Source organism: Vulpes lagopus, chromosome 12 (genome assembly GCF_018345385.1).
Source record: "Vulpes lagopus strain Blue_001 chromosome 12, ASM1834538v1, whole genome shotgun sequence".
In the NCBI taxonomy this organism is placed as follows: Eukaryota; Metazoa; Chordata; class Mammalia; order Carnivora; family Canidae; genus Vulpes; species Vulpes lagopus.
In genome coordinates, this window is record NC_054835.1 from 36,587,159 (window position 1) to 36,613,234 (window position 26,076).

Genomic DNA, 26,076 nt, shown 5'->3' on the forward strand with positions numbered 1-26,076 from the left:
CCCTCCGCGCCTTGCTGCCCGCGGTCCGCGCTGCCGGCAACCTGGAATCTCCTCGGGAGTACAGAGAAAGAGAGAAAAAAGAGAAAACGTTTTTTGGGGGATGTTATTTCGTTTCCTGCACTTGGGCGCTGGTAGCTCAATTCAAAATACAGCAGTATTTCAGGGGCCCTGGGAAACACGGGGTGAGTTCTGTTTGGTGGCGGTGGAGATTTTTTTGTTTGTTTTGTGGGGTTTTTTCCTCCAAAACACCCCTTGATTGAGGAACATAAACCTGGAGGACGGTGCCTACGCATCTAGACGTGTGGAGCTGATTTTTAGAATTTATTCGATTACAGACCTTGGATTATTTAAATGCAAAGAACAGGTTTTGGGACAGAAAGAAAGAAGCAGGTTTGAATGGAAGCGCGTTTTAGGAGAATCTCTTTAATTTGAATTTGTAGATAAAAGTCCCCCTGAACCGGCACTTTCCCCCATTAATGACCGCAGAACCCCCTGGAGAGCACATGGAGCTGTCATTGGGAACCTGAGCATGTGGGCATTTGGGTGGAAGAGGCAGGGATCTGGCTTCACCCTCTTCCAGTTTCTGGGGTGCAGAGGCGAGACTCTGGTTGCTAGGTTGTCCACCTTGGCCTCTGTCAGGGCCGCCTTTCTTTCCTAGGTGAAAACTAGGCCCTAGGGGATCTAAGACCCCCACACCCGCAATGCTACACGCCTCACAGGTGGGGGTCCCACCATCTAGAAGGCTGGGAATGAGGGGGGCATTCAGAGAAGGAGAGGGGACCCTGAAGCCTTCATTTTTGCCTTGATGCAAGTGGCAATTTTGGATACCCGCTGTTACTCCCGACTCACCCCAAAACTGCCTTAGAATGGCCCCTGTGTGGAGGATTTGGGGTGAATTCTTACTAGAAGAGGGAGGCAGAGCTCCTGTGAGAATAGGGAGGTTCTGGAGAGAATCCCCTCTCCAGATGGACCCCTGTGGCTCCTCAGTCTGATTCCCTGCACCCCAAATCTCATCCCTTCTCAGATTGGGGTTTCCCCAAATAGCGAGAAGGAGAAGAAAAGAAGATGGCGACCGAGAAAAGGGTTGCTGGTGGAGCAGCCATGAAGAAATGCAATAAATTCCTTGTTGTTTTATGAAAATTTACAACTTTGTGATAGAAGTTTATGAGTGGTTGAATCCAGCGATTGGCCGGCGCCGGTCATGTGGCCGGGCGATCGTGAACATGAACTTTTTATCATTTCCCTGGTGGTTATAATGCAGCATTCTTTTGGACACCACACCTAGGTCGGAGCACTGTCGTCCTTCAGGGCTCCAGCCTCTTGATATTTTTATACTTCAATATCAGCTCGATAAAGCAAAAGAGAGAGAGGAAGAGAGAGGGAAAGGAGGGAGAGAGAGAGAGAGAGAAAGAGAGAGAGAAGGAGGGGTGGGAATTACACAAAAGAGAGAACCAAAAATAATTTTAATTTCTAAGTTGATTTGCTTGCTGATCTGGGATTTTAGTCATCATGGAGGGTAAATGGACAATCTGCCCAGGACTGCAGCCTGATACCATTTTTCAAAGCCAGAACTTACTCCATTTTCTATGCAAATATCAGAAAAGCGAAACACTCTCTCTCCCAAGTCAGAGAAGGGGAAGCGACGGCTCTCAGGTTGGGACAATATTATCTGGAAGATGAAGAAGAAACAGAACGCCTTCCCCCCCCCCTCCTCCTCACCCCTTTCAATCGGAGGGAAGAAATCCCAAGGTCTACAAAGGTAAGGGAGATTCTACAATTCTTATTCTTTTGCATCGATTTTGGAGGGGGTGGGGCTTAGGTTTGTCTCCCTCTCCCCCCACCCCAAGACGGGGCTGAACCCCATCTCTGGGCGCTGCAGGGAGAGGCTTCCCAGGAAATTCGGTGGCTGAGAAAGAGAAGGGTGGCTGCTTCCTGGAGGGGGAGCCAAGGCAGGGAAGATGGGAGGAGGAACCGAAAGGGGCCACGGAGGCGAGCTCTAAGTCGCCCTTTTAAGCTGAGAGAGGAGGCTCCAGAGAGGGGGCTGCGAAAGACAGCATAGGGGTGTCTGGGCTTCAGGGCGCCCAGAAGCCGGTCGCTCCGGCCTCTGTGGGTGTGCGCCCCCTCCCCCCTTCCCTCCCTCGTTCCGGCCTCCCCCAGTTGGCCCCCTGCAGTTCTCTTGCCCGGTGCGGGTCTCGGCGGTTTCCCGGCGGCATTGGCACAGGGGCGGTGGCGCTGAGGGACGTCCGGGTCTCTGGAGGGCCTGGAATCTCCGCAGAGGCCCTCGAGGGCGAGGAGGCGGCGGCTAGAGGGACACACAGAGAACAATTCACAGAGAAATGCTCGTTATCTCCCTGCGGAGACGGTTCTGAAATTAAAGGGCTGTGGGTGGAGGCACCCAAATCGAGGGACACCCCCCTCCCCGCCCCCCCCCCCCCAGGAAGCCAGCCTGAGAATGCCCAGGTCTCTCACCACTCCCACAGGAGGGAGCCTCGCTCTGCAGGGAGACAGTTTTGTGGTTTTTAATGCGGTAGGTTACAGCGTGTTGGTTTCTGTGCAATATTGATTCTATTACTTGTGTTTTTATCTGTATGGGTGTGTGGATTTCGGTGGAGAAAATTGCCATGTGTGGTGTCTGAGGTGGAAACGCTGCAAACTTTCCGGGATCCAAACGTGTTGATTGTGGAGAAGCTGCTGAGCATGTTGTGTTTTAAGCTCGTAAACAAAAACAAAAACAAAAAAATGAGGGGAACAGAGTGGGAGAAGGAGAAAATAAAGAGAACCCAATAAGGGAACCTGATGGTGTCCGGACTGCAAAGCTGCCTGGCCCTGAGCTCAGACAGCTAGTCTTGTCCCTCCCGCGCCTGATTTCATTCTCCAGCCAGGCCTCCTGGGGGTGAAGGAGGGGGGTGGAGAAGAAACGTTGGGCGGGAGACTGAAATGTCTAAAGTAGCTGGTGGGGTGGAAGAAGGGGAAAGCCGGTTCAAACCTAAAAACATAGTGAGAGGGCTTCTGGGGAGGCTGCCAGCGGAGAGATAAGTGGCTCTGGGCGTCAAGGGCAGGAGAGACTGATTTCGTTTGGTTTGCATAAATAGGTGACTGCTTTTCTCTTTTTAAAGACCAAATGCGGAGCGTTCAGCCTCGGGTGTCTGGTTGGCCAGGGGTTGCAGGGGATGAGGGTGGATCGGGCGATATTGGCCCTCTCAAGCCTGAGCTGGGAGGAGAGGGATGCAGGCCACTTGTGGCGCGGGAAGGGGGCCCCTGGAGGCACAGGTAGATGCCCCTGAAGGAGGCCTGGACTGGGTGCCTGCAGGGACCCCCGGGCTGCGCCGCGAGAGAACTTCTGGGCCAGCACCTACGGCACTCGGGGCCTATTCTCAAAGGAAAAATCCCCCAAACCCATCCAGACTAAAGGTCTTTTTCTCCTGTAGTCTTGGCGGGGAATAAATCATCCCTTAGACAGTTTGCTCTGACCCAAATTATGCGGTTTGCTGCCATCTACCGTCCGTTCGGAGACATGCGGCTTCCGCGCCGCAAAGCCCGGCGACACTGCCTGAACCGCGCCGCTGCCTAGAGCCCCCGCTGCTCAGGTTCGGAGGGTTTGGGGGGACTTCGGCCCAGATTGCTGCTTTCCGCTGCAGCTTGGTACCCGCCTGTCCGCGTGTGGATTAGAGAACAAGTGTGCCCTCCCCCCTCGCCCGCCCCATCCTAGCTCCAAAACCAGCGGCTGGCTGGAAAAGCGGCTTTTTCTAGGTCATATTTAAAAAGGACTAATACTGCATCCCGCGGGCAGGGGGCCCTGAACCCCAAGGGTGGGAGATCAGAGTCGCACGCACTCGCCCGCCGGCCTACACACCCCTCCAAGGCTCGAGAGGGGATCACCCGGGACGCTCGGGAGATGCGAGGCCAAGGCTGTTCAAGGTTTATTTGGTTTTCTTTTCGGCCAAGGGAAGGGGGGGGGGGGCAGCACGGGAGGCGCCGGCCCCCGCAGTTCCACTCGGCTGTCAAAAGACAAACCCGGGTCTGTGTTCTCCGGGTTGGCCGGTGAGTCTTGCCAGTTGCTTGGCCGGTGAGCCCGTGGTAAAGGAATGGAGCCGAAATTTTCTGGAAACTGTTGGTGTCTGCAAGTGAGTGTGGGTCCCCTCCCCCATTCCTGATCGTTTCAAGCGAAATTGACACAAATATGTCTTGGGGGAAACATTGGGAGTGGGAGTGGGGATCGATCCTTAAGGAACCAAACCATTGTGATTTCCGTTCCGGCGGACCCCTCACACTCGCTTAACCCGACCGCCTTCCCAGAAGGGGGTGGTGATGGCAGGGGTACGCGCCTCTGCTGCCGCGTTTGAATATTGGCCCCTGTCTCACGGGTTACTGATTAGCTCGGGCTTTCAAGCCGCTGGAGGAAGCTCTGGCCGCTCCTTTCAAGGTGCTGTGGCCCCAGTTCCTGGGCGGGGGCTGCAGGAAATTGCCTGCGGTGCCAGGCAGGCCGAGGTGTTACTGGGGTCTGGCCCAGAGCTGGAGGAGTCTCCGAGATCGAGGAGCCCGGCGGAGCTGGGGGGCAGACCTAGGGGCTTCGGTCCCTGCATTCCTGGCGCCTTGAGAGTTGAACCACAGGAGCTGCCCTTTCAGGTTTCCGGGCAGCAAGAGTGACTTTCCGCCGCCAGAAGGCCGGGCTTAGTGGGGAGGCCCCGGGGGAGCCGCGGGAAAGTCTAGGGCCCCTCTTTCTTGGGGGCTATCCGCAGGACAGGTGGGGAGAGAGGCGGTTGGTACAGGGTGTTGATACCCTTTGGCTCTTAGAGTGCCCGTGGACCTGGTTAGGGAGAAGGGAGAAGGAGCCTTTGGCCACCGCCTTATCCCACCCCGCTCCTCCCCCCCAAGATCGGAGACGACGATGTTCATTTGCATAATGGAAATGAAGTCTTTGTAGCTCGGGTTGGACCGGCCAATTTTAGGGCAATATCCCATGTCAACAGCTCCCAAAGGTTGAGAACTCCCTCTGGGAACATTTATGTTCCCCAAATTCAGAGAATCACAGAGTCTAGGGGAAGAATTGGGTTGAGATGTCTTAATTTGCTCCACCCCAGCCGGAGTTGGGAGTGGGTTGGAGCAAGATGCTCACAACCCAATGAGCTGGAGGTGGGGGGAGCTTTGTAGCTGAGAGAAAATGAGAAGCTTGGACAGTGTCTCAATCCCCCCTCCTCTCTGTACACATCCAGGCAAAATCCCTTCCTGAGGTTACCAGTACAGGAGAATTTTAGTCATGAGCTGAACACAACTTGGACATTTCCCTGGGAGATGAAAATGCGTGCACATCCACAGGAGCTCATATTCACAGCATAGAAAATTACAATTATAAATTCTGCCTGTGGGGTTTCTGTACAGTCCTTCTGTTGTGTACTCAAGACTTGGTACGCATTTATGTTCACCTCTCTATCTACACACTTTCTCCATGAGGCTGAGAGAGACACCCCGGACTGGCAGACAGCTGTGCCTGCTGGGTATTTACATATTCCCCGTTGGAGACAGACGGACGGCAGTGGACCGAACTACAGACAAATTCGTAGAGATCTGGCTCCAGAAACCAGGCGGCCTCTGGCCGGGCCCTGCCCGTCTGCTCTTTCTCCCAAACAAACGGATCAGACGAATAAACGCTCATAAATACCTCTGGGCTTAGATAAGAGCGATGAGGCGCTATTTCCTTTCATGCCGGACTCCAGGCGCCCAGGCCCTGCCTTGGCGGCTCCATCTCACGACAGGCAACCTGCAGAGGTGAGGTTAATTTGGGGCTGTGACTCTAAGGATCAAGCAGTTATTTTAGTGCTTCCCATGCCCTTCCTATGGCATCCTACTTAGTCCAGATTCTATAGCAAAGCCCATACCGTCCAGTTCTAGGAAGAGGGCATTGTGGTCAGGGAGGAGGCAGGATGGTTGTGGTCCAAGGCCCAAGGTCTGTGGCAGAGAGGAGGGAGGTGCAGACTGGCACTCTCCTGATCTTGCCCCCTCCCCTAGACCAAATGTTCTCCATTCCCCTCTAGGAATGGGCCCAATTACAGCTAGACTGGGGCACTTAGGATTCATCATTAGGACGCTTGAGTTTTCTTAAATCTTGATAAAACCTCCTTAGAGTTTGACTAGGAAGTGGTTGGTGGGACATGCAGGGATAACTACTCGGCCATGAATTTATAGCCTAGAAGTTGTCCTGAGTTCAGGGAGCCTTGCAGGCCACTTTGCAATCAACCAGCTTCCCACTCTCGGGTCACCAACCTCAGCCCTCTACCACTTTTCCTCGTGTCTTGTGCCATCTTCAGTGGACAAAAATCTGGCCCACAAGAAGGAGCCCAAAGGACAAGGCAGAGGAGAGTCAGCCTGGCCCCTTTATCATCAGATTTTGCCACACATTCTGGCTCATTTCGGAACCCAGGTCTGAAGGTTATCTCCCTTTAATGCCTGGCCTCCACATACATAGTTAGATTGTTGAAAATATATTATGGTTCAGTCTTCCACCTTGGCTTCAATGCTCATTTTCCTTACATGGTGGGGGGGGAGAGAAGGAGGGAGAGGGAGAGAGAGAGAGAGAGAAATGAACGGAGATGGGCACTCTTTCTCACATCCTAGCTTGTGCAGCAGCAAAGCTGGTGATACAAATATGAGATGTGGGAGGGACTGGAGGTATCCTGAGAGGCAGACAGAAGGGGGTTCCGGCTGATGGTTGTAAGCTGCCTGCTGAGTCCCCAGGAGGACCTGGACAGCTCTCCCTCCTTAGAAAACTAAACCCAAACCAATTATTAAGAAAGAATTCATTTTCAAAAGAACTGCCAGCTTCTAGAGAGACCTGGAAAAGGAGCAAGGGCCTTTCTCTTTCCGGTTGTCTTTGATTGTCTCAAAAATCAGGAAATTTTGAGGACCCAGAATTGGAGGAAGAACATTTTCTTCCCTGTGCCCAGGGGTACTGAGACATCTTTGATCCCTAAGAATGTGTAGCCCAGGATATTCTAGTGATTTGGGGCGTAGGGGGTGGGGATGGAGCGAGGGTTGCAGGCAGGATCCCTATCCTAGACAAACCTAGGCTGGGGGATGCCCCTCACTCCTACTCTCCCTATGCCCCCAGCAAGCGGAAGAGAAGGCTAGCTAGTCCCTTTCCCCAGTGTCCCTTCAGGGGCCAAGAACAAGCATCACATGCTCCAACCAGGCAGGATGTCTTGGGCAGCTGAAGCAGCAGCAGCAGCAGCCTTCCAAGAAGCTCCTAATCTAGCCTCGCCTAACCTAGCCACAGAGCCAGAGGGAGAAGCTTGGGCTCAGGCTCTCCTCCCATTTCCCAACCTCCTGGGTTCTCTGGGCAGCAGGCTCTGGCCTGCCCTTCAGCCAGTAAGAGCTGTGAAGAAGCAGGAATTATAAACCCAGGCTTGGAGGAGGCAGGGGAGACCTGAGAAACAGGAAAAACAGTTTTCAAAACCTGAGAAGGAGAGTGTTTCTTCTTCTTTGCCTCCCCTGAAAGCGATGCTAAATAGTGAACTCTTCTCTCCTACCTACAGAAAACCCTAGAAACAAGTCTTTCCCTTTGGTTCTCTCGTCACCACACAGAGAGGGCCGTTTAGGCACCCTTCCCTTGAGGGAAGGGGTCCAAGCAACGCAGGGGTTAACTTTTCTGAAAACACAATTAACTTTTTCCTATTCTGCGTGGGGAGGGGAGGGATATATTTATTTAATCACTGGGGGATGGGGTGGTCTCAATCTAAATGCTCCCTCCTCCCTCCAAGACACAGACGCCTCTTTCGCAGATCCTACGTAGGTGGAACAGGACGCGTTGTGTTGTTGGGGAGAGAGAGAGAGAGAGAGAGAGAAAGGAGAAGAAGAAGGAGGAAAAAAAAAAGGTTGATAGGTTTGTGCGCGGGTCCCTCGCGCGGGCTGCGCTCCTCCTGGGTGCTATTTGACAATTCCTGCCTCTGCCATTGGTCAGTGTTGGATCAGATGGTTGTATTTCCTTCTGGCCCTCACTGGCACCTCGCCATCCCCCCTCAGCTAAAACCCAATCTCAGATATACTACTAATAGGCGCGGCGCTCGGACTATAAAACACAACAAATCATAAACCCGGCGGAGCAGCAGCGGCCGAGCGCGCCTCCCCTCCCAATGAGTTCCTATTTTGTGAACTCCACCTTCCCCGTCACTCTGGCCAGCGGGCAGGAGTCCTTCCTGGGCCAGCTACCGCTCTACTCGTCGGGCTATGCGGACCCGCTGAGGCACTACCCCGCGCCCTACGGGCCCGGGCCCGGTCAGGACAAGGGCTTTGCCGCTTCCTCCTATTACCCGCCCGCGGGCGGCGGCTACGGCCGAGCGGCGCCCTGCGACTACGGGCCGGCGCCGGCCTTCTACCGCGAGAAGGAGTCGGCCTGCGCGCTCTCGGGCGCGGAAGAGCCGCCCCGGTTCCACCCCGAGCCGCGGAAGTCCGACTGTGCGCAGGACAAGAGCGTGTTCGGCGAGGCCGAAGAGCAGAAGTGCTCCACTCCGGTCTACCCGTGGATGCAGCGGATGAATTCGTGCAACAGTGAGTGAGCCCTCCCGCGGTCCCCCGCCCCCCGGGACAGAAGTAGCGCGCCCCCCACCCCCGGCAGCCCCCAGGGTGCGGCTGGGCATCTCAGTTAGGAGCTAAGGGAAGCCTGGGCGCCCGTCCCGGGTCTCCCGCTCTGTCCTCTCAGCCTCAGGAGTTACAAAGTTTGCAAAGTCCCAGCTGCACAGGGAACCAGGGGGAGCGAGTGGGCTCTCCCGGAGCGCCGCGCCAGAGCCCGATTCCCGGGCCCGGGGCCGGGGAGGGGGCAGGGGCCGCAGCCACTGGCGTGGCTTTCCCTCGCGCACCCCCCGCCCCAGCCCTGGTCGGGTCCCCCACCCGAAGACGGTTCCATTAAAAACGGAGTGCGTCATGGGAAGGGGGGCGTCGTGACGCTGGCGAGGGAGAGTGCAGGCTGTCCGGGACGGTGTTTCCCTGGGGGTTCGGGGCCGGGGAATGAGGAGGCACCAGGAAAGGGGTGGTAGTCAGAGGAGGGAGGGAGAATGAGGGGGAAGAACGGGAGAGGCAGCAGGCGGAGGGGGAGAGCGGGAGAAGCAGGCGCCTGGGTCTCAGGTTGGATTATTTGTCGGCCTTAAGTCCCAAATTGATGTCCATTAGTGGGACACGAAAGTGAGGAGCCGTTAATGCCGACTGTGGATCGATCCACGTCATTACGGATTAAGGGCTGGAATCTATCACAGGGTGGTGGGGGAGCCAGAGGGATGGAAAGAAAAGATAAGGCGAGGAAGAGACACACCTGGCCGTGCTTCCCCGGCCCCTCCCCACTAGGCTCAGGTGGGATTTTTAAACTCGCCTCCCATCCCCCCACCAAAGGTCTAGACCAGAGAGGCACGGGCCTGGGAGGCCCGGAGGGAATCTGGAGGGGGCGCTGGAGGAGTGAGGAAGGGGGGGTGGGCAGGAAACTCGCAGAGTGGAGGGCATCCCGGGACAGGCTAGAGTCCATGTTTGAGGGTCGAGTGGGGGAGGGGGTTCTGGCCCTGATGACCCCAGGCCTCAGCATCTTCTCTCGGCGTAACAGGTTCCTCCTTTGGGCCCAGCGGCCGCCGCGGCCGCCAGACCTACACGCGCTACCAGACCCTGGAGTTGGAGAAGGAGTTTCACTACAATCGCTACCTGACGCGGCGGCGGCGCATCGAGATTGCGCACGCCCTATGCTTGACCGAGCGGCAGATCAAGATCTGGTTCCAGAACCGGCGCATGAAGTGGAAAAAGGAAAGCAAACTGCTCAGCGCGTCTCAGCTCAGTGCGGAGGAGGAGGAAGAAAAGCCAGCCGAGTGAAGGCGCTGGAAAGGGAGGGGGGACGCCAAGGGAGCGGCCTGCGGGGAGCCGAGGGCATGCGAGAGCCCCCCCCAAGGCTCTGCGGGCGGGGGCGGGGTCGGGGGACCTGCTCTCCAGCGCGCCACAGGCGGGGCCCAGCGCTCTTCTGGATGCCCCCGCCCCGCAGAGCTCTCACTGGGTGCTGGGAGGCCTTGCCGTCTGAGCCCACCCAGCACCCCGAGCGCCCCCTCCGTCCCTACGGGACCCGCTTCAGCCCCAGCAGGCTCCCCCATGAGAACTGAGGACCGGACTCACTTGATATTTCCTGGAAGCAGAGCAAATGCTCTGGTCCCTGTCGCGTCTCATTTCGTCCTTGTTCCCCGTGCACGGTTCAATGGTAGATTCGCAGTGCCCTCAGCGGGGGGCCTCGAAGACTCCCTGACCCCAGACCTCTCCCCCCCCCACAAAGCCACTGGAAGGAGCACATACTACCTAGAAGTAAGAAGAGGAGCCTCAGAAGAAAACAAAGTTCTATTTTATTAATTTTCTATGTGTTGTGTTTGTAGTCTTGTCTTAGCTCTGGACGTGAAATACTTCGGTAATAATATTAATATTATTAATGATGATGATAATAATAATAATAATAAAGATGTAAAAACTCGCCGCTTGGTCACCTGTGCTCCTCCCCTGCCACTCCCCCACCCCCAAGGCCACCGCAGTGTCCGGGTGCCAGAAACATGGCCTCGAAGGCAGGAGCCCCTGGTCCACCCGGCGGCCAAGCACGACTCGACTCGGAAGTTACAGTTGAGATAAAGGCTGGGGCGGTCCAGCCCAGGCTCCGGGCGCTGCGCCTCGCCAGGGCTGAGACTCCTAACAGCCTCTCTGGGTGCAGACTCGGGGACTGAGAAAGGCCGTTTCCCTCTTATTCTCTAGCTTTTCCTCGTTTATCCGTGGCACGAGGGACACCACCGAGGCCCTGAGCCCGGAGCCTCTGCAGAGACAGCCAGGCGGGTCTCGCACCTCAGCAGTGTCCTGTCATCACGCTGGCGAGGCCTGAAGCCTGTGGCCTGCCCGCATGGCCTGATCTCCGCCTGCCCTGGCCCTCGGCTCTGGGCCTGTGGCTCCGGAGACTAAACCGGGGCCACCAGGCGACTCTCAGCCCGCAGCTGAAGCCTCCAGGCACCCCTTCCTTCCTCAAGCAGGAATTCTGCGGCAAGTAGGGGAACTGAAAGCGGCCGGTAGGCACGGGGTGAAGGGCACGGCTTTCCCCTGCTCCTGGGAGACCCGAGGCGCAGGAGGCCAGGTGATGGGGTGCTTTGGTCTCATCCCCTCCACCAAAAAACGACCCATTCTCTCCCACCTCCACTCTCACCCGGGCGGCAAGCTGCGGACAGTGTTTTCCTTTCTTTCTCCTCCCTGTCTCCCTTTTTTTTTTTTTTTATTTGTAAAGAAAATAGCTGCCTGGCAGAAGGAGCCCAGCTGCGGCGGTCTCTGGCCGCCCAGCGCGCTCAGCAAGGCGCCGCTGGTCCTCCGAATCCCTTTCCAGGGAAGATGTGGGCTGCCGGGCAAATTCTGAAACTACTCAGACGTCGGCGAGGGGCCTCGAGTGGGGTCTCCCAGTGCAATAGAGGGCATCTGGTGAGGAGGTGACAGGGTCTTCTTGCCTTGATCCCGAACTCTCAGAACCCCAAACCCCGGCCACCTATTCTGTTGCTGCCACCATTTCCTCCCCGCAACTAGGCCCGCTTAGCCCCAGCAGAGCACATCGTCTGGGGTCCCTGTCCTGATTTGCCATTCTCTGTGCCTGGGCTGAGGAGGAGGAGGAGGTCAGGAAGAGGATCCCAAACTTCTAAAGGGCACAGAAGTGAAAGCTTCCCCATGGACCCCTTGGTCCAGCCCTGCCAGCTCCGCCTGGACGCCATGCATGGGCCACAGCCGGGGAAGGAAGCAGGCCAGGCCGAGCTCACTGGGAAACGCATTGTAATAATTGTTTTCCACACACATCTTCCAACCCTCCTCCCCCATTTCCGCCCCAACTCGGAGACTTGCAGAGCCCAAGTGAGGGAAAAGCAACTCAATTTTTGATCATCTCATCCAGAGTGAAAATAATAATGATGATGATACTAATAACAACGACAAGGAGAAGGACACAGATAGTCTAAACCCACTCCCAAGAAAGTGGGTGAGGGCTCAAGTGGGTCCCTCCTCTAAAAGACTCAACTCTGAGGAAGAGCCCAGCCCGGGTTTCTTTCTCTCCCGGCGGTTTGCAGGGAGCCAGCAGGGAGGCAGCCGTCGCCGCCATGGCAGTCTGCGGCCCGCGCTCCCGCCGACCACCGGGAGGTGGCGCGCTCTGCTCAGAGGCCGCCGCCAACCTTCTCCCTGTTTCTCCCCCTTCTCCGTTTTTCCCCCTCTCTCAGAGGCTCGCATTGAATCGGCCCTAACGATTCTCGGATCGTCATTATTTGTAACCATAGAGCATGAATTACCTCTTGAGGTCATCAGCGAGAATTTACGACTGGTCAACAAAAGCACGTGATTCCCTAACGCCCCCCCATCCCCCTTCCAACCCCCCCCCATATTTGGCCGCATACATAGCAAAACGAAGTACAGTGCATCGCTATAATTCATTAATACATCATAAATCGTGAAGCACAGGGTTATAACGACCACGATCCACAAATCAAGCCCTCCAAAATCACCCAAATGAGCTCGTACTTTGTAAACTCCTTCTCGGGGCGTTATCCAAATGGCCCGGACTATCAGTTGCTAAATTATGGCAGTGGCAGCTCTCTGAGCGGCTCTTACAGGGATCCCGCTGCCATGCACACCGGCTCTTACGGCTACAATTACAATGGGATGGACCTCAGCGTCAACCGCTCCTCGGCCTCCTCCAGCCACTTTGGGGCGGTGGGCGAGAGCTCGCGCGCCTTCCCCGCGCCCGCCCAGGAGCCCCGCTTCAGGCAAGCGGCGTCGAGCTGCTCCCTGTCCTCGCCCGAGTCCCTGCCCTGCACCAACGGCGACAGCCACGGCGCCAAGCCCTCCGCTTCGTCCCCCTCCGACCAGGCGACCCCGGCCAGCTCCAGCGCCAATTTCACCGAAATAGACGAGGCCAGCGCGTCCTCGGAGCCAGAGGAAGCCGCGAGCCAGCTAAGCAGCCCGAGCCTAGCTCGGGCACAGCCAGAGCCCATGGCCACCTCCACAGCCGCGCCCGAGGGGCAGACTCCGCAGATATTCCCTTGGATGAGGAAGCTTCACATCAGCCATGGTAATTCTCGCTTTCGCTCCTTTTCTTTCCTTTTTTCTTTTTTCTTTCTTTCTTTCTTTCTTTCTTTCTTTCTTTCTTTCTTTCTTTCTTTCTTTTTTTGTCTCGTCGGCTTTCCTTCTCTGCGTTTGGGGAGGTGGGGGGGGGAAGGCGAGGAGAGCTTGGCTTCTCCTCAAATATAGATTTATTTTTTTTTCTATTTTTTACAGAGGGGTAGAAGTCTCTAAGAGGGTCCTCGCAGCTCAGGGGGATAGAGCCAAAGAAGGTCTAGGTCTTTAGCTGGGGAGGAGTATTTTGAATCATTTGTCTCCAGATTCCGCTAAGGTTTTCTTCACCCAGCTGTACTAGCTCTAGGATGAAGGATGGGGTTTATGTAACGTGGGGAAGGGTCCTGCTTAAGCCCCGAAATTTTGAGGCTGATGCTAGCAAAGGAGGGGCGAGCAGCAGGAAAGGGAGCTTTCCAGGGCAAAAGTGCAGCCTCTCTCCTCCCTCCCGGGGCGAGCGGCGGCCTGAGCCCAGCGAAGGGTGAGGCACAGGGAGGAAGCAAGAGACAAAGCCGGGCGCATTCAGCCGCCGAAGTGGGGGCTGCAGGAGAAGGGGGAGCAGAAGCGAGCTCGGATGCGGGGCGTCTGGAGTGGGGGAGGATTCGAGCTGCGGGGAGCTGGGTGCCGGGGACGCCTGGGTCCTGCTCCACGCCCCTCTCCCATCCAGTGCCCCCTCCCTTAACCGGAATAACGTTGCCTCCCGGGCTCTACTCTGTCTGCTTCAGATATGACCGGTCCGGACGGGAAAAGGGCCCGGACCGCGTACACGCGCTACCAGACCCTGGAGCTGGAGAAGGAGTTCCACTTCAACCGCTACCTGACGCGGCGGCGGCGCATCGAGATCGCCCACGCGCTCTGCCTGTCCGAGCGCCAGATCAAGATCTGGTTCCAGAATCGGCGCATGAAGTGGAAGAAAGACAACAAACTGAAAAGTATGAGCCTGGCTACAGCCGGCAGCGCCTTCCAGCCCTGAGCCCGCCTGGAGGAGCCCTGGGTGGCCCAAGAGCCCTTGCCGCCCCCAGCCCTGGCCCCTCCAAACCTCCCTGCGCTGCCACTGCCCGCTGGGGACCGGTTCCCACGAGCCTGCCTCGCACCGGCCTTGTGTTACGAGTTTTCGTTTGGTCTTAGGTCTTCCTGTGGCTCCCTCTCTCCTGGACTGGTTAATCTTGTTATTATTGTTAATAATAATGATAATTATTATTTTCCCTCCCTGCTCCCCACTCCCCTCCACTCAGCCCCCAATCCGCCAGTGTTTCTGAATGTTCGTGTCTGTGGTTGCACTCCTTCCCCCAGGAAAGAAAGAAACTCGCATGTTTAATGTGAACAGTCCCCTCCCTATCTGTGTTCTTCTAACTTATTTATAAAGGGATGAGTGCTGTGTTTTGAGTTTCAGCTTGAAACTTCTCTAAGGGGCAGCAGTTGAGGTGGGGCAGTGCCGGAGCAGCGCCGGGCCCAACTGAGCTGGTCTCGGACATGGAGTCCATGACTGTCTCTTTCCATCCTCCTCCTTCTCCTCCTCCCTCCCCACTCCCCAGGCCCAAGTCTTCCAGAGGCTTGGTCAAAGGGTGGGAAGGGGGCAGGAAGGACCAAAGGGGTGATATGGAGAAGAGGGAAGGTAAACCGCGAGAATTAAGTTCCTGCCGCCTGGGTAGGCCCCACAAGGCCTGGCCTGGGAGTGTATGGAAACACAAATAATCCTCAGTGTAAAATGTCTTGTGTATTTCTCTGTGAATTCATGGGTCTGGAGTAGAGGGCCCAAAGCTTGTAAATATGGGGATAGTCTGGGTCAGACCCATCCCCTCCCCCCCTACACCCATTTCGCTTCCAAGACCATTTGTAGTGAGCGAGTGGATGCTGTGCTACGTGTGAAATCTGTCTTTGCCTTTGCCGGGCCTGTCTCAGTGATTCGCTTTTGGTATTTGTAGCTTTCCTTGAAGTCAAATAAATGTTTCCCCTAATCCACTGCCCTTCCACTTGTCTTTTCTCTGGGGGCCTGTCCCTCCCTCACTGGGCACACCCTAGACCATTTTTGACAGATCTGGGGTGTAGGGAAGGGAAAGCAGGATGCTTACCAGCAGCCCCTCTTAGCCACCTACATCCCTTGCTTAGTCAGCCGAGTTCTTGGGCCAGGGGATAAGCTTTCGTGTCTGGGGACTGAGAGGCCCAGAAATCCCACGTGGAGCTGGGGCAAGGGAAAGAGTGAGCTGGACTCCACCCTGGCCTTCCACCAGCCAGCCAGCCAAAAAAGCCTCTGGAAACCTCTTCAGGGAAAGTAATTTGGGCCTAAGTTCTGAGCAGGAGGCTCCTGACCTTTTGGGAGTGGTACAGGCCTGCCCAGCCCCCCTGTCCCCTGGCCCAAATCCCAATTCTGCTCTACCACCCACTAAGACCCCTCCCTCAAAAAAAATCAGCTCAATTTCAAAGGTTTCCTCTCCACCTCAGTTTTCTCTAAGCTTATCAAGGGCTCCCTCTCTCCAGGAGCCCAACTGACCTTCCCTCTTGGTTAGGAGTTGGGGTCCCTCCTGGAAGACCCCTGGCTCCCCTGCCAGCCGGAGTAGCCCAGGGTTAGGGCCCAGTACTCCTCCATCCAAGTCCGCCTTTACCCTGAGTGCAAGAGTCAAGTCTGGACACTTACCCGGTCAATCCCTTCCAGCTTGGCCCAACTTCTTACAGGACTTGGGGGGGGAGGGGAGCTGGTGAGGAGACAGCCAAGAATCGTAGAGGCTCTACTGGGCCCTCCTTCCCCCTCGCCCCTTGACTTTGTCCCCCTTTGTCCATAGCAAACTATCCCAAAAGTCGCTATGACATTTAGATGTCAAATGGATAGGGGTTTTATCTCGAAGTTAGATCGTAAAAATCGCCGAGAAGTCAGACAGATACCCCTCACTGGCTCGAGAAAGTCACGTGAGGTCCATAAAGTTAGTTTTATGGTTTTGGGGAGTTGACACCGCGCGGTATATTTCACATTCTCCAGAATGTTAAGTGACACTTTAACTGCTCGCCGTGGTGGGGAAGGGGGCAGAGGTAGGTGAGCGCTCTCCCAGCCCAGAAGGCAGTGGCGGCACTCCCGCGGTAAGTGGCTTCAGCTTTCGCTTTCTCCCCCTGCAATTTTGGGGCTTGGAACTGGGGAAGGAAATCTTGCCTCCGGCAGAGCTGTAGGACTACGAGTAGGGGGCATTTAGACTGCTCTTTTTGCACCAAGTTCTGACAGGCTGAGTGTCTGAAGTGGGGGCTCTCAGCTCTGTAAGGCCTCAGTGGTTGGGGTGCCTGGTTTTTATTCGCAGGAGTGTCTGACTCTTTGTGGGGGAAAAGGCTTGTGTGGGTTCCTTCAATGTCCTTGGAAATTTAGGGGGACAAGAGGGAAGGGGTGTGTACCACTGAAAGGAGGGCCCCTTGTGGGGGGCCACTTCACTGCTGGATATCTTGAGACCCTCGGTCATCTCTCCACCCCCAGGAAAGAAACTTTATGACATTCATTTGTCAGGGGTATGTGGGGACGCGCCACTGGGCACTTTTATCTGGATACATCTGAGCTGAGCAAAAGCATCGGGAAGGCTAACGCGCGGCTGCTGTGGGCTGCCCCGCACTGGGGCTCTCTCTGGCTTTCAGATTTTTGAACTCTATGAAAGGGGGTACCCCGCGTTTCTCCATGACTTTATCAGGGTTACCCAGGATGAGGAATGTGACACTTTTGCATTCAACTTCAGCCTGTAAATTCCAAACCAACCTTACTGCTTGGCTCTGAGGAGGGTCAGAGGGGCACAAATCCCCTCAAATTCCAAACCTAATTCCTGGCCTGGAATGGGGGGAAGGGGAGAGCTTCTTCCCTTGCCTGGAGGAGTTAGGTGTCTAAGCAGATCTCTGGCAGTCCCTCCATAAAGAAAACTTGCTCAAGAACACAGACCCCAACTGTCTGGAGGGAGAAAAAGGAACTCAGGAACAGGAGAGAAAAAAATCAGAGAGGTTCTGTCTTTCTTCTCCTCTCCCTCCCTCTTCTCTCCCTACTAGACCCTTAAAAAAGCCCCTTTGTTTTGTGGCACCACAAACCAGAGGGATTTCATCATTTGACCCCCAGGGGGCCTGTTATTTCCTATGGGCAAATCACCCTCTTCTAAAAACCAGTGGCCTCCTCTCCACCAAACTGACCCCCCCATTTTAAGACCCATGGGGTCTACCACCACCGTGTTACTCCTGCCTTTGCCAGCCTTCTGGCTCTTGATTCAGCCTAACTCCTGTGAACAGTCCATAGAATTGGACATGTGGCACCTTACAGGGCTTCTGATCTTTGGGACAAGGGGAGGGCCATGAGATTCCCTCTATTCCCCCATTGAAGGATATCTGCACGCTCTGCCTGTCTCCTTTCTTTCCTGCAGCCATTCTCTGTTCCCTGAGCTCTCCAGTCCCTGCCCAGGTCTGACTTACCGGAGAACCTTCACAGGTTTGAGAGCAAAGAGGACAGAGAGCTTGGGGTCCCCACCCTGACTTGAAGACGAATCCCCCCAGGAATGAGGAGAAATTTATATCCCTTGGAAAAGAGACTCTGGTCAGCTCCCAGAGGGTCCCCAGCATCATTTAAGATATCAGTACATTCTGGAGGCACAGCTTCCACAGGCGTCCACTCTGGAAAAGGCAAACGAATTGAGAAAGGTGCAGAGGAAGGATATAGCAGGGGCAGAATTTGACCTGGGGCCTCCTTGGAATCCCCATTCCCATGTGCCCTGGTTCTCTTCTCCCAGAAACCCCAGACCACCAGGCCTGCCCCTGAAGATTTTTTCCCCCCTCCTATGTCAGCTCTGCAAACTCTGATAAAGAATGTGTGGGACCGGTGGCCCCAGGACATCTGCTGGGCATATCTAGAAAGATTTTCTGGAATGGTGAAGAGCAGCCCTGGGTGGGGTGGTGTGTGAGGGGGTGCCCACTTCCGTTTGGAGGTCAAAACCCTTGAAGGGTCTCCTCCTGCTCTAAGCAGTTCCTGGAGAAGACTCCCTAGCTGGGTTTCTTCTTTCTTGCTTCAGGTTCTCTGGGCAATGGTCTCCCTTGAAACCCAATAAGGATAGTCAGGAGGAAGGGGTGAGAGTTGAGAAGGGGTTTCTGGCGCAAAGGAACTCTTCCTTGCCATGGAGCCATGGATTCCTGCCCTCCCCTCCTGCCTTCCCAAGACTTTCCCTGGGAAAGCTGCTCCTTAATCTTAAGGACTTTTGCCTTCCTCCCTGCCCACCTGCCTTCCTCTCCCTGGCTGAATCCAGGCCTCCACCTTGTGAGCTCCAGGCTGGCACCCTCCAGCCAGATGCCATGCCCAGCCGCCCAGCCACTCAGCGCCTCCACCTGGGCAGCCAGGGATTAAGGTGGCAGTTGCCTTTTTACCCTCCAAGGCCTGCCTGACCCACCTCTCAGCAGATAATTTGATTTTGAATTTTTTTGCTTGATTTGGTTATTTCGTTTTGTTTTGTTTTGTTTCTCTGTGCGCGGGGTGGGAGGAAGTATAAAGAAGTGTAAACAGGAAAGCCAGCCGGCCCTGGAGTTCCGAGCGCCCATATTTCATCGGCTTCCTCTCCATAACTGGAGCGGGGACACTTAACCCTTCCCTGGCTGTGAGAACGTGTTCACTGGGGGTGGAGGTGGGGTAGCCGGGGTGGGGGGGAGGTGGGGGCCAGACCCAAGTGGAAGCTCCTCTCCTGGCCTGCTTCCTTTATCCCTCGGGTCTGGATGCTGGGGCAGAAGCCAAGGATTTGGAACAGGAGGGAAGACAGATCTCTTAGAAAAATCTCTCAAACTCCATCCCTTCCAGGGTAGAGAGAAGGCTTCCCATGCATGGTTGTTTTTTTTTTTTTTTTTTTCCAGCTTGGGGCCAAACAGGATTGACCAAGGAGGACAGAGCTGGGAAGAACCCCTCCCATCCTTTAGGGTCATTCTCTCCATTTTTGGAGTTTCTAGAAGTAATCAGATTTCAAGGCTGGGATCTGCCCACAGCAGGGTTTATCGATTGCTGCAGTGCTGTTACACATCCATATTAATTAACCCAGACACCGGCCTGGAAACTGAGCAGCTTGGGAAGGAGGAGGCAAGAAATGGGGGCCCCTTAAAGAAAATGGACATTTTCCCCTCAAGTGCCCCTGGGGCCCAGATTGGAGAGTCCTTCCCCACCAAAATAGTATGGCCTTCACCAAGCTTGAAGCCCCTGTACTTCTCAGCAGGGGTAAATGTGTCTCACTCTCCTCAGTCAGAGTCCACACACAAATCTCAGGGGTGGAATTAAACACCTCTCAGGCCTGACTCTTCCTTGTCAGACATAGGTTGTCCCAGCCCTTGGATGGATGGATCCTTTGGTGGATGTTCTCAGGACAACCTTTCTAGAGGGCTTAGCAACTCTTCCCTACCTTTCTTCCCACTTCCCCAAGGTAGAAGCTTTTTATGGGGGGGGGGGGGGGCTTGTTTTGTTTTTAGTGTTTGGTGGTGGTGATGGTGGTGGTAGTAGCGATGGCCTTCCCCTTCCTCCTACCCCTCCCTCCAAAAAGTGATTAAAATCTGTTAAAGGATTTAATTAAGACAGTTAAATGAAAAGGAAGGAGGCGCAAATGAGTTGGGGGAAAAAACCCACACCAAAGCTATTCTCAACGATTAAATCGCCATTTTAACAATATAATGGAGTTTGCATCCTGAAAGGGGAAATCTACGCTCATATCTCATCAATAATTCATAGAGTCCGGGATCACGCAGAGGTCAGCAGACGGGGCCGAAGCGCCGGCCTGCTTGGGGCTCCGAGCTGCTGCCGCATACATTACCCGCCTCGGGCCTCGCTGCCGCCACCTCAGCGGCTCGGGGCTTGGGGCCAGGGCCTGGGTATGCCGACAGGTTTAGGCCGATTTTTTGATTTTTCATTTTTCCTTTTCTGGAATTTACTGAGACCCAGATTGCAAGCTCCCAGAGGAAGTGGGAGATTTAGGAGACTGGAGAGGCTGGACTTCGGGCAATTTGGGACCTGTCGGACCCGGATTATCACCATATTTTCAAGTTCTAATCTCTCCCCACCCCCCCCACCCCCGCTCTTTTTCTCTGTTTGAGTCGTCTTCTGTCCTGTCTCTTCTCTCCCCAAATTTCCTCTTAGGGGAGGAAAATGCGCTCTCTGCAGCATCCTCCAGCTTCTCTTCCCTGGAAACGGCTCCCAGGCTGCCCAGCAGTGCCCTGGCCCTGCGCTCCGCGTGGGTTGGGGCTGAGCCCAGGTAGCTTCGGCCGGGTTGTGGCCTCTGAGCACCAAGGCTGCCTTTGATTGTGGGGATCCCTGACCTCGGAGCCCCCCGTGGGGTTGGGATGAATGCATCCAGGGAGGAAAGGGACCTTGCAAGCCCCAGTCCAGCTTGCTTAGTCAAGAGATGACCCAGGCCACGGGGGAAGGGGAGGATTCTGCTTGGAAGGCAGCATCTAGGGGAAAAGTGGAGGGAAAGTGCCAGCATGTGGGAATGTCTCCCCTTGGGGCTTGAGGGCAAGATGCACCATAATCCCTATATTTTGAGCTTCTGCAGGCTTGTTCCACTTTCTCTCTCTTTCCCTCTAATCCGCTCTCTTCTGCTTTCAGACTCCTAACGGGCCCCTAGGGAAGAGGGAACAAACGTTTCTCGCTGAGAGGTGGGGTCCTGGGAAGGGATATTTGGATGATGCGACGAAAACCGAAAGAGCGCAGGTCGCCCGAGCGCTGCGCTGGCCGAGAGGCAGAGGCTGTAACGTCCCCGAGCTGCCAGTAGAGTCCGCCTTAGACCAAGTTCACAGCCAGGCTGGGGCCTCCGAGGCTCCAGCGAGCGGCGGTGCAAGGTGGCCCCAGGCCCGCTGGGTCTCGCACGGCCTAGAGACTGAGCGCTCTCTTCAGCCCTTTGGGGACTGTGGCCCCCTCCGCTCTCAAGAAACCCTTGCTCCAAGCTCTCTCCACTCTTCACCCCAGAAATTCCCTTCTCCAGGTCAGCCTATGCGTCGTAGGGCACCCCGTAGGTCCCCATGCCCAGCAACCGCGGCAATGGGGGACGAGCGGGTGGGTCACCACCAAAGCTTTCGCAGGCAATCCACACGAGAGACCGTTTGGAAATGCGGGAAGTGGGGTCGAGGCGGGAAGTGGGGTGGCATCTTTTCCCAAGGTGTCATTTCATAATCAAAAGACTCCTCTTCCCCAGATCTAAGGCCCTTCGTGGGGGGGGGGGGGGGGGAGAGGGGGCGAGCGGGGGAGGGGCACGGAAGGCGTTTTGCGCTTGGGTTTCTGCAGCGGGCGCGGTAGAATGAGACCCCGGGGCCGGGAGGCCGGTGTTATTGCCAGAGGGGTCGCAAAGTTGGAGGGTCAAAAGTTTACGGTGTGCGTGAGCGGTTGGCGCAGTCTAGCGGTGGGGGCGGGCTTGTGAGAGGGGAGGAGGCCTTGTGAGCCGAGAGAGAAGAGAGGGAGAGCAAGGGGTGCTGGAGGTAAGGAAAGCTTGTGTGTTTGGGGAGCCCGGAAGCAGAACTGGGGAGGAGGAGAGGCAGATATCTGGGGAAGGAGAACCTGGGGTGCGGTAGAAACCTTTCCCCAAAACCCTCTGGAGTTGGTGGGGTGGGGAGCTGTACCAAAGAGCGCGGGAGGCATGGTGAATCCTCTGCGCAATTGTCTCTCCCAAAGATAACCTTTGAGTCACCATATAAAATTTAATTAAAACCTACCCAGCCGCACACATTAAAAAAAAAAAAAATCCAATTACCCACGTGTCCTTGCAGGACTTTTGATGGGGCCAAAGAAGGCTTCCAAGGTGAAGGTCTGATTCTCACTCACATCAGCCCCACCCTGCTTTCCCTAAAGGATCCAAACAGCTGACTCTCTCCAACTCCCCCCATCTATCAGGCAGGCCTCTGCTTCAGGGATTCCTAACCCCCAGGCTGGGTCCAGGCAGCTGGAGTCCGTGACTGTGGGCCAGGACTGGAGGGTTTCTGAACTCCCATTTCTCTTTCCAAATTGCTTGGGTTTGAAAAGTTGCATATAGGAAGAAGGTTGGCTTGCTAATTCTCCCATTCTCTCCCAAACCTCCATTTGTATCCCTCCACAGAATCCCTCTCTTCCCAATTGGAGGAGGGAGGGGGAATGAGAAGGAAAATTACTGAATGGCCTCACAGAGATCTTTTTAGCTGTTAGATGAAACAAGCGACCTGAAATGAACCTTGAATCTATGCATTGGGCTTAGCTCATAAGTAAAATGTTTACAGAGACTCTGTAATTATAACACCAGGGCATATGCCTATTTTTGGCCTTTAAATGACTTTTTTGTTTGTTGTGTTAGGAAATGTCATCATATTCTCTTACAAGCAGTGGATATAGGAGGTGCCATGTGGGTGTTTGTCCTGCCAGAATAGAGATAACCTGAGGGTTTTCATAAAGACACCTTTTGAAATATGGCCAGAAGAGACAACAACTTAATATCAGATTTCAAATCAGTTTGCCCCAGTTTTTGACTAAACCAACTGGTGTGGGTCCCCATTTGGATTCAGCCTTGAGACAAGTTTCTCTGGGGAGTCAGGCCAGGAAGGAATTCCCGAGGTTCAGAAGAAGTAGAGGTCAAAGCCTGAACTGGAGACTATCTCCTTCTGTTCTCCTGTCTCTTTTCCAGGACAGAATGCTAATAAACTTGTGGTTCTGTAGAATAGCCTGGAAGAGCCAAAGGGCCTGGGCTACAGGGGCCTCAGGATGGGGAAAGAGAGTCCTCTGCCATCACAGGCCAAACTGGGTGTCTTGGGATGTTCTCTCCCAACTCCTTGTACTAGGGGGATATCTCCTTGCAGACATTCCCCTAGACCTAAACTGGGTGGAAGGGGAGTCACCTGACCTACTCTGCTGGTCCCTTGGAGACCAGAGAAAGGGGAAAATGTGTTGTTGACAGTCCACTAATTCTAATCCTTGAGAGACAAACCAAAGAAGACCTCTGGGTATTTTTAATGCCTCCTGTACCTCCTTGTGGTGGTGATGGGGGTAGGCAAAAGAGATACTGTATAGATGAGAAGTGGTTTTAAACAAAAATGGAGGGAGGTGGGTATTGGTTTTGTTCTTAAGGAGAAATTAAAGCCTCTGAAAACCAAGTCTCCCATTTTGACCAGCATGGTCCAGCTCTTATTGAAGGGTTCTCTCTGTCTTCCCTGGATGTGCTGGCCTAGGGACCAAATCTCAGCTCCAGGAAGTGGAGGAGTCATTCCTGGGGCCCTTGGAACCTCCAGAGTTTGGGCAGAAATGGGATATCTCTGGCATTGGGGGAGGGAATAAAGCAGATGGAGTATGCAAGGGGGCAGGGATACAGACCCTGCCAATGCAGCCATTTAATGGGAAGGCAAGAGGGCTCTGGCTCAGGCCTGCTCTCTGGGACCTAGATTCCCAAGGTTGCATTTCCACTTCTCCAGGTGCTATCCTCCCTCAAAGGCCCCAAAGGGAACCCCTGTGAAATCCTACCCTCTCCCACTTTGCCCAGGGAACCAGAACAGACGAAAATGTAGGAATGATGGAATATAAAAGCAGAGGTTGGAGTAGGCTGAGTCCTATCCTCTACGAACTTTTTTTGGGGGGGGTGGGGGTATGGGTGAAGGGAAGAGAAGGTTCTGGCAAAAAGTCGAAGCTGGAGAGGATGAGCTGAATCAAATTCCTGCTCCGTCATTTTTCTCCCAAGTAATGACCTGCGCAAAATTCAATATGACCGAGCGAACTGTGCGAGCGTATTATAGTAACTGCCTGCTCGTGGGGGAGGCCGGGAGAGGGGTGAACCGTAGGTCACGGCGTCTAAAAATTATTAAAATGTTCGAGAGCCTCGTGACGCGCCTCGCTGTTTAACAAAGACTGCCAAAGTATGAGATTAATACGAAAACTTGCGCTTCAAAAACAAAAACACATTAAAAAAAAAAAAAAAGTCTTGTTCCGGCCTCCAAGGGGGCCCAAAGCCGCTGTGCCCGCAGCCGCGGTTCGGTTTTCCGGACACACAATAGTGGACAAGAGCGAGCTCCTCGGTGGCCGAGCGGGCCCGCGGGCGGGTGTGCGGCCGGAGGGCGCAGGGAGCCGCCCGGTGAGTACTGCTGCCCGCTCCCCCCGGGCCTTCCTCTCCTCCGCGCGGCCTCCGCTGCGCCGGCCGGCTGGGGGCTCGCCTCCTCGGCCCTTCGGTCTCCCTCCCTGGCTCCGTGCTCTCTCCCTGGCGACAAAAGGTAGATGATTCCGTGTGGGCTGGGCACACCCGGGACAGCGGAGGGGGCTGAGCGGCGAGAGGTCACTCTAGCAACCTGTGGCTGCGGGGGGAAGGCGGCCGGCCAGCCGGCGGACGACCGGGGAGCGCAGCGGAGGTGGCTCGGGACGCGCGCGCAGAGCCCTTGCTTTTCCTTATTTTTATTATGAGTACTCGTGTTAGTATTCTTTTGGGAGGGGAGGGGAGAGGTGGCCGGCGGTTTGGGTGAAATCCGTCCGGGGAGTCGCCGATAAACCTTGTCCCCCACCCATCGCGGCTGCACTCGACTGGGGTGGGGGGTGGGGGGGTGCGACGCCTCGGTGGGATGGGCAGGTGGCGGCTCCCAGCGCGCAGCAGAGAAAATCTCCGCGCTCTGTCCGGAGGATCAGCCGTACCCAGCCCCGCAGTGACTCTGCCTCCCATACCTCTCTCTTGGGGTGCTCCGAGCACCTGGGCTGCATCCTTTGCGAAGTGTAGAGCAGCAGAGAGGCCCGGTGGCCAGCCTAGTGGCCCTCCCCAAATTCCGAAAAGCCGACTGAGTTGGACGGGGTTTCAGAGAACAAGCGAGTTGAGAAGGACAGGAGGTATGGGGTGGGGGAGGGGCCTGGCCAGTTGGAATGGGTCTTGGAACCCCTGACTAAGTGGCCTTTGACAAGACTTGGAAAGATCCCTGCTTGGCGCTGGGGGGCTGGTGGGGGTCCTACCCAGGCATCTTGTCAATGGGCCCAGGGCCAGACTCTAGTCTCCTTCGGTGCCCAAATGGGGGTCTATTGGACCCTCTCGGCAAAGATAATTAAAATATAAGTGTGTGTGTGTGTGTGTGTGTGTGTGTGTGTGATGTTTCAACTATCTGCAAGTCAGCCTGGCTGGGAGAGTGTTGGTGTTAGAAATCAGGCCGGGAGATCAAAATTGGCAATCTAGATTTGGGATAGAAAACCAAAGGGTCTGGAGACCTGGTTTCTGGCAAGTGGGAGGGAGCACTCCTCCCACCCACCTGCGAGGGTCCCAGGACTGGGGATGGGCAGAGACTTCTGCAATGTGGTGGTTAGAGGGTTGTTTTTTTGTGTGTGTTGTTGCTGTTATCTGTTAATGAAATTGATATCGTTCTGACTTGCTAGGTCGGGATGCAAGTATTTCTCAGGGAGATGGGTAGGGAGTCTGGGCAAGGTGGAGGCTTTCTCTATGCCAATTCCTCTCACCCTGCAATGGTCTCAGCATTCCATCTACGACTCAGTTCCCTTGCAGTCCAATCCGAATCTCCCAGTTTAGTAAATTCAGCGGTTACTGGGACTCTCAGAAAGTTCATTTGGAAACCCCAGATTCCCCCAGGTTTACCAGATCCCCATTTTGGTCCCACTGCCAGAGACCCTAGCAGGTGGCAGAATGAGCAAATATAGACAGAGAGAGCCTGCCTGGGGCTGGGGAGGTGGGGAAAATGGGGTTCCTCCATACACTTCAGGGATTATCCCCTTTTCTGGCCCCAGGAGGTACGGGAGGTTGGGAGGGGCCGGAATATCATCTGGCTGCATCTTTTATGGTTCCTCATTGCCCTTCATTCGGAAATGAAACGCCTTTGATCTTTTTCTCAGGTTGTAAACGGAATTGCCCGTCATTAAATATCCGGGGCCCCATCTGTTTGGTCTCCCAGCATTTTTCTTTACAGCTGTTTCTCTCTCTTTTTACCATTGAATTTTTCCAAAAGGACTTTTATGACACCTCCTTCACACCCAGCCACTTCTCCCTCCTCCCTTTG

General features: G+C 55.1%; 2 protein-coding genes and 1 long non-coding RNA gene across 3 annotated transcripts; 2 read left to right on the forward strand and 1 right to left on the reverse strand.

Annotated features, from left to right (window-relative positions):
- Nucleotides 1–1,753: 1,753 nt before the first annotated feature.
- LOC121473534 lies at nucleotides 1,754–16,180 on the reverse strand. Its single transcript, XR_005983165.1, has 3 exons — nucleotides 15,761–16,180; nucleotides 5,660–5,758; nucleotides 1,754–2,302 (listed from the first exon to the last, which is right to left on the reverse strand). It is a non-coding gene; the product is annotated as an uncharacterized LOC121473534 (long non-coding RNA).
- HOXB6 (homeobox B6) lies at nucleotides 2,457–10,480 on the forward strand. Its single transcript, XM_041726010.1, has 2 exons — nucleotides 2,457–8,541; nucleotides 9,581–10,480. The coding sequence occupies exons 1-2, from the start codon at nucleotides 8,127–8,129 to the stop codon at nucleotides 9,838–9,840; spliced, it is 675 nt and encodes a 224-aa protein (XP_041581944.1). The 5' UTR covers nucleotides 2,457–8,126; the 3' UTR covers nucleotides 9,841–10,480.
- On the forward strand, nucleotides 10,776–15,083 carry HOXB5 (homeobox B5). Its single transcript, XM_041726008.1, has 2 exons — nucleotides 10,776–13,084; nucleotides 13,851–15,083. The coding sequence occupies exons 1-2, from the start codon at nucleotides 12,523–12,525 to the stop codon at nucleotides 14,096–14,098; spliced, it is 810 nt and encodes a 269-aa protein (XP_041581942.1). The 5' UTR covers nucleotides 10,776–12,522; the 3' UTR covers nucleotides 14,099–15,083.
- Nucleotides 16,181–26,076: the final 9,896 nt, after the last annotated feature.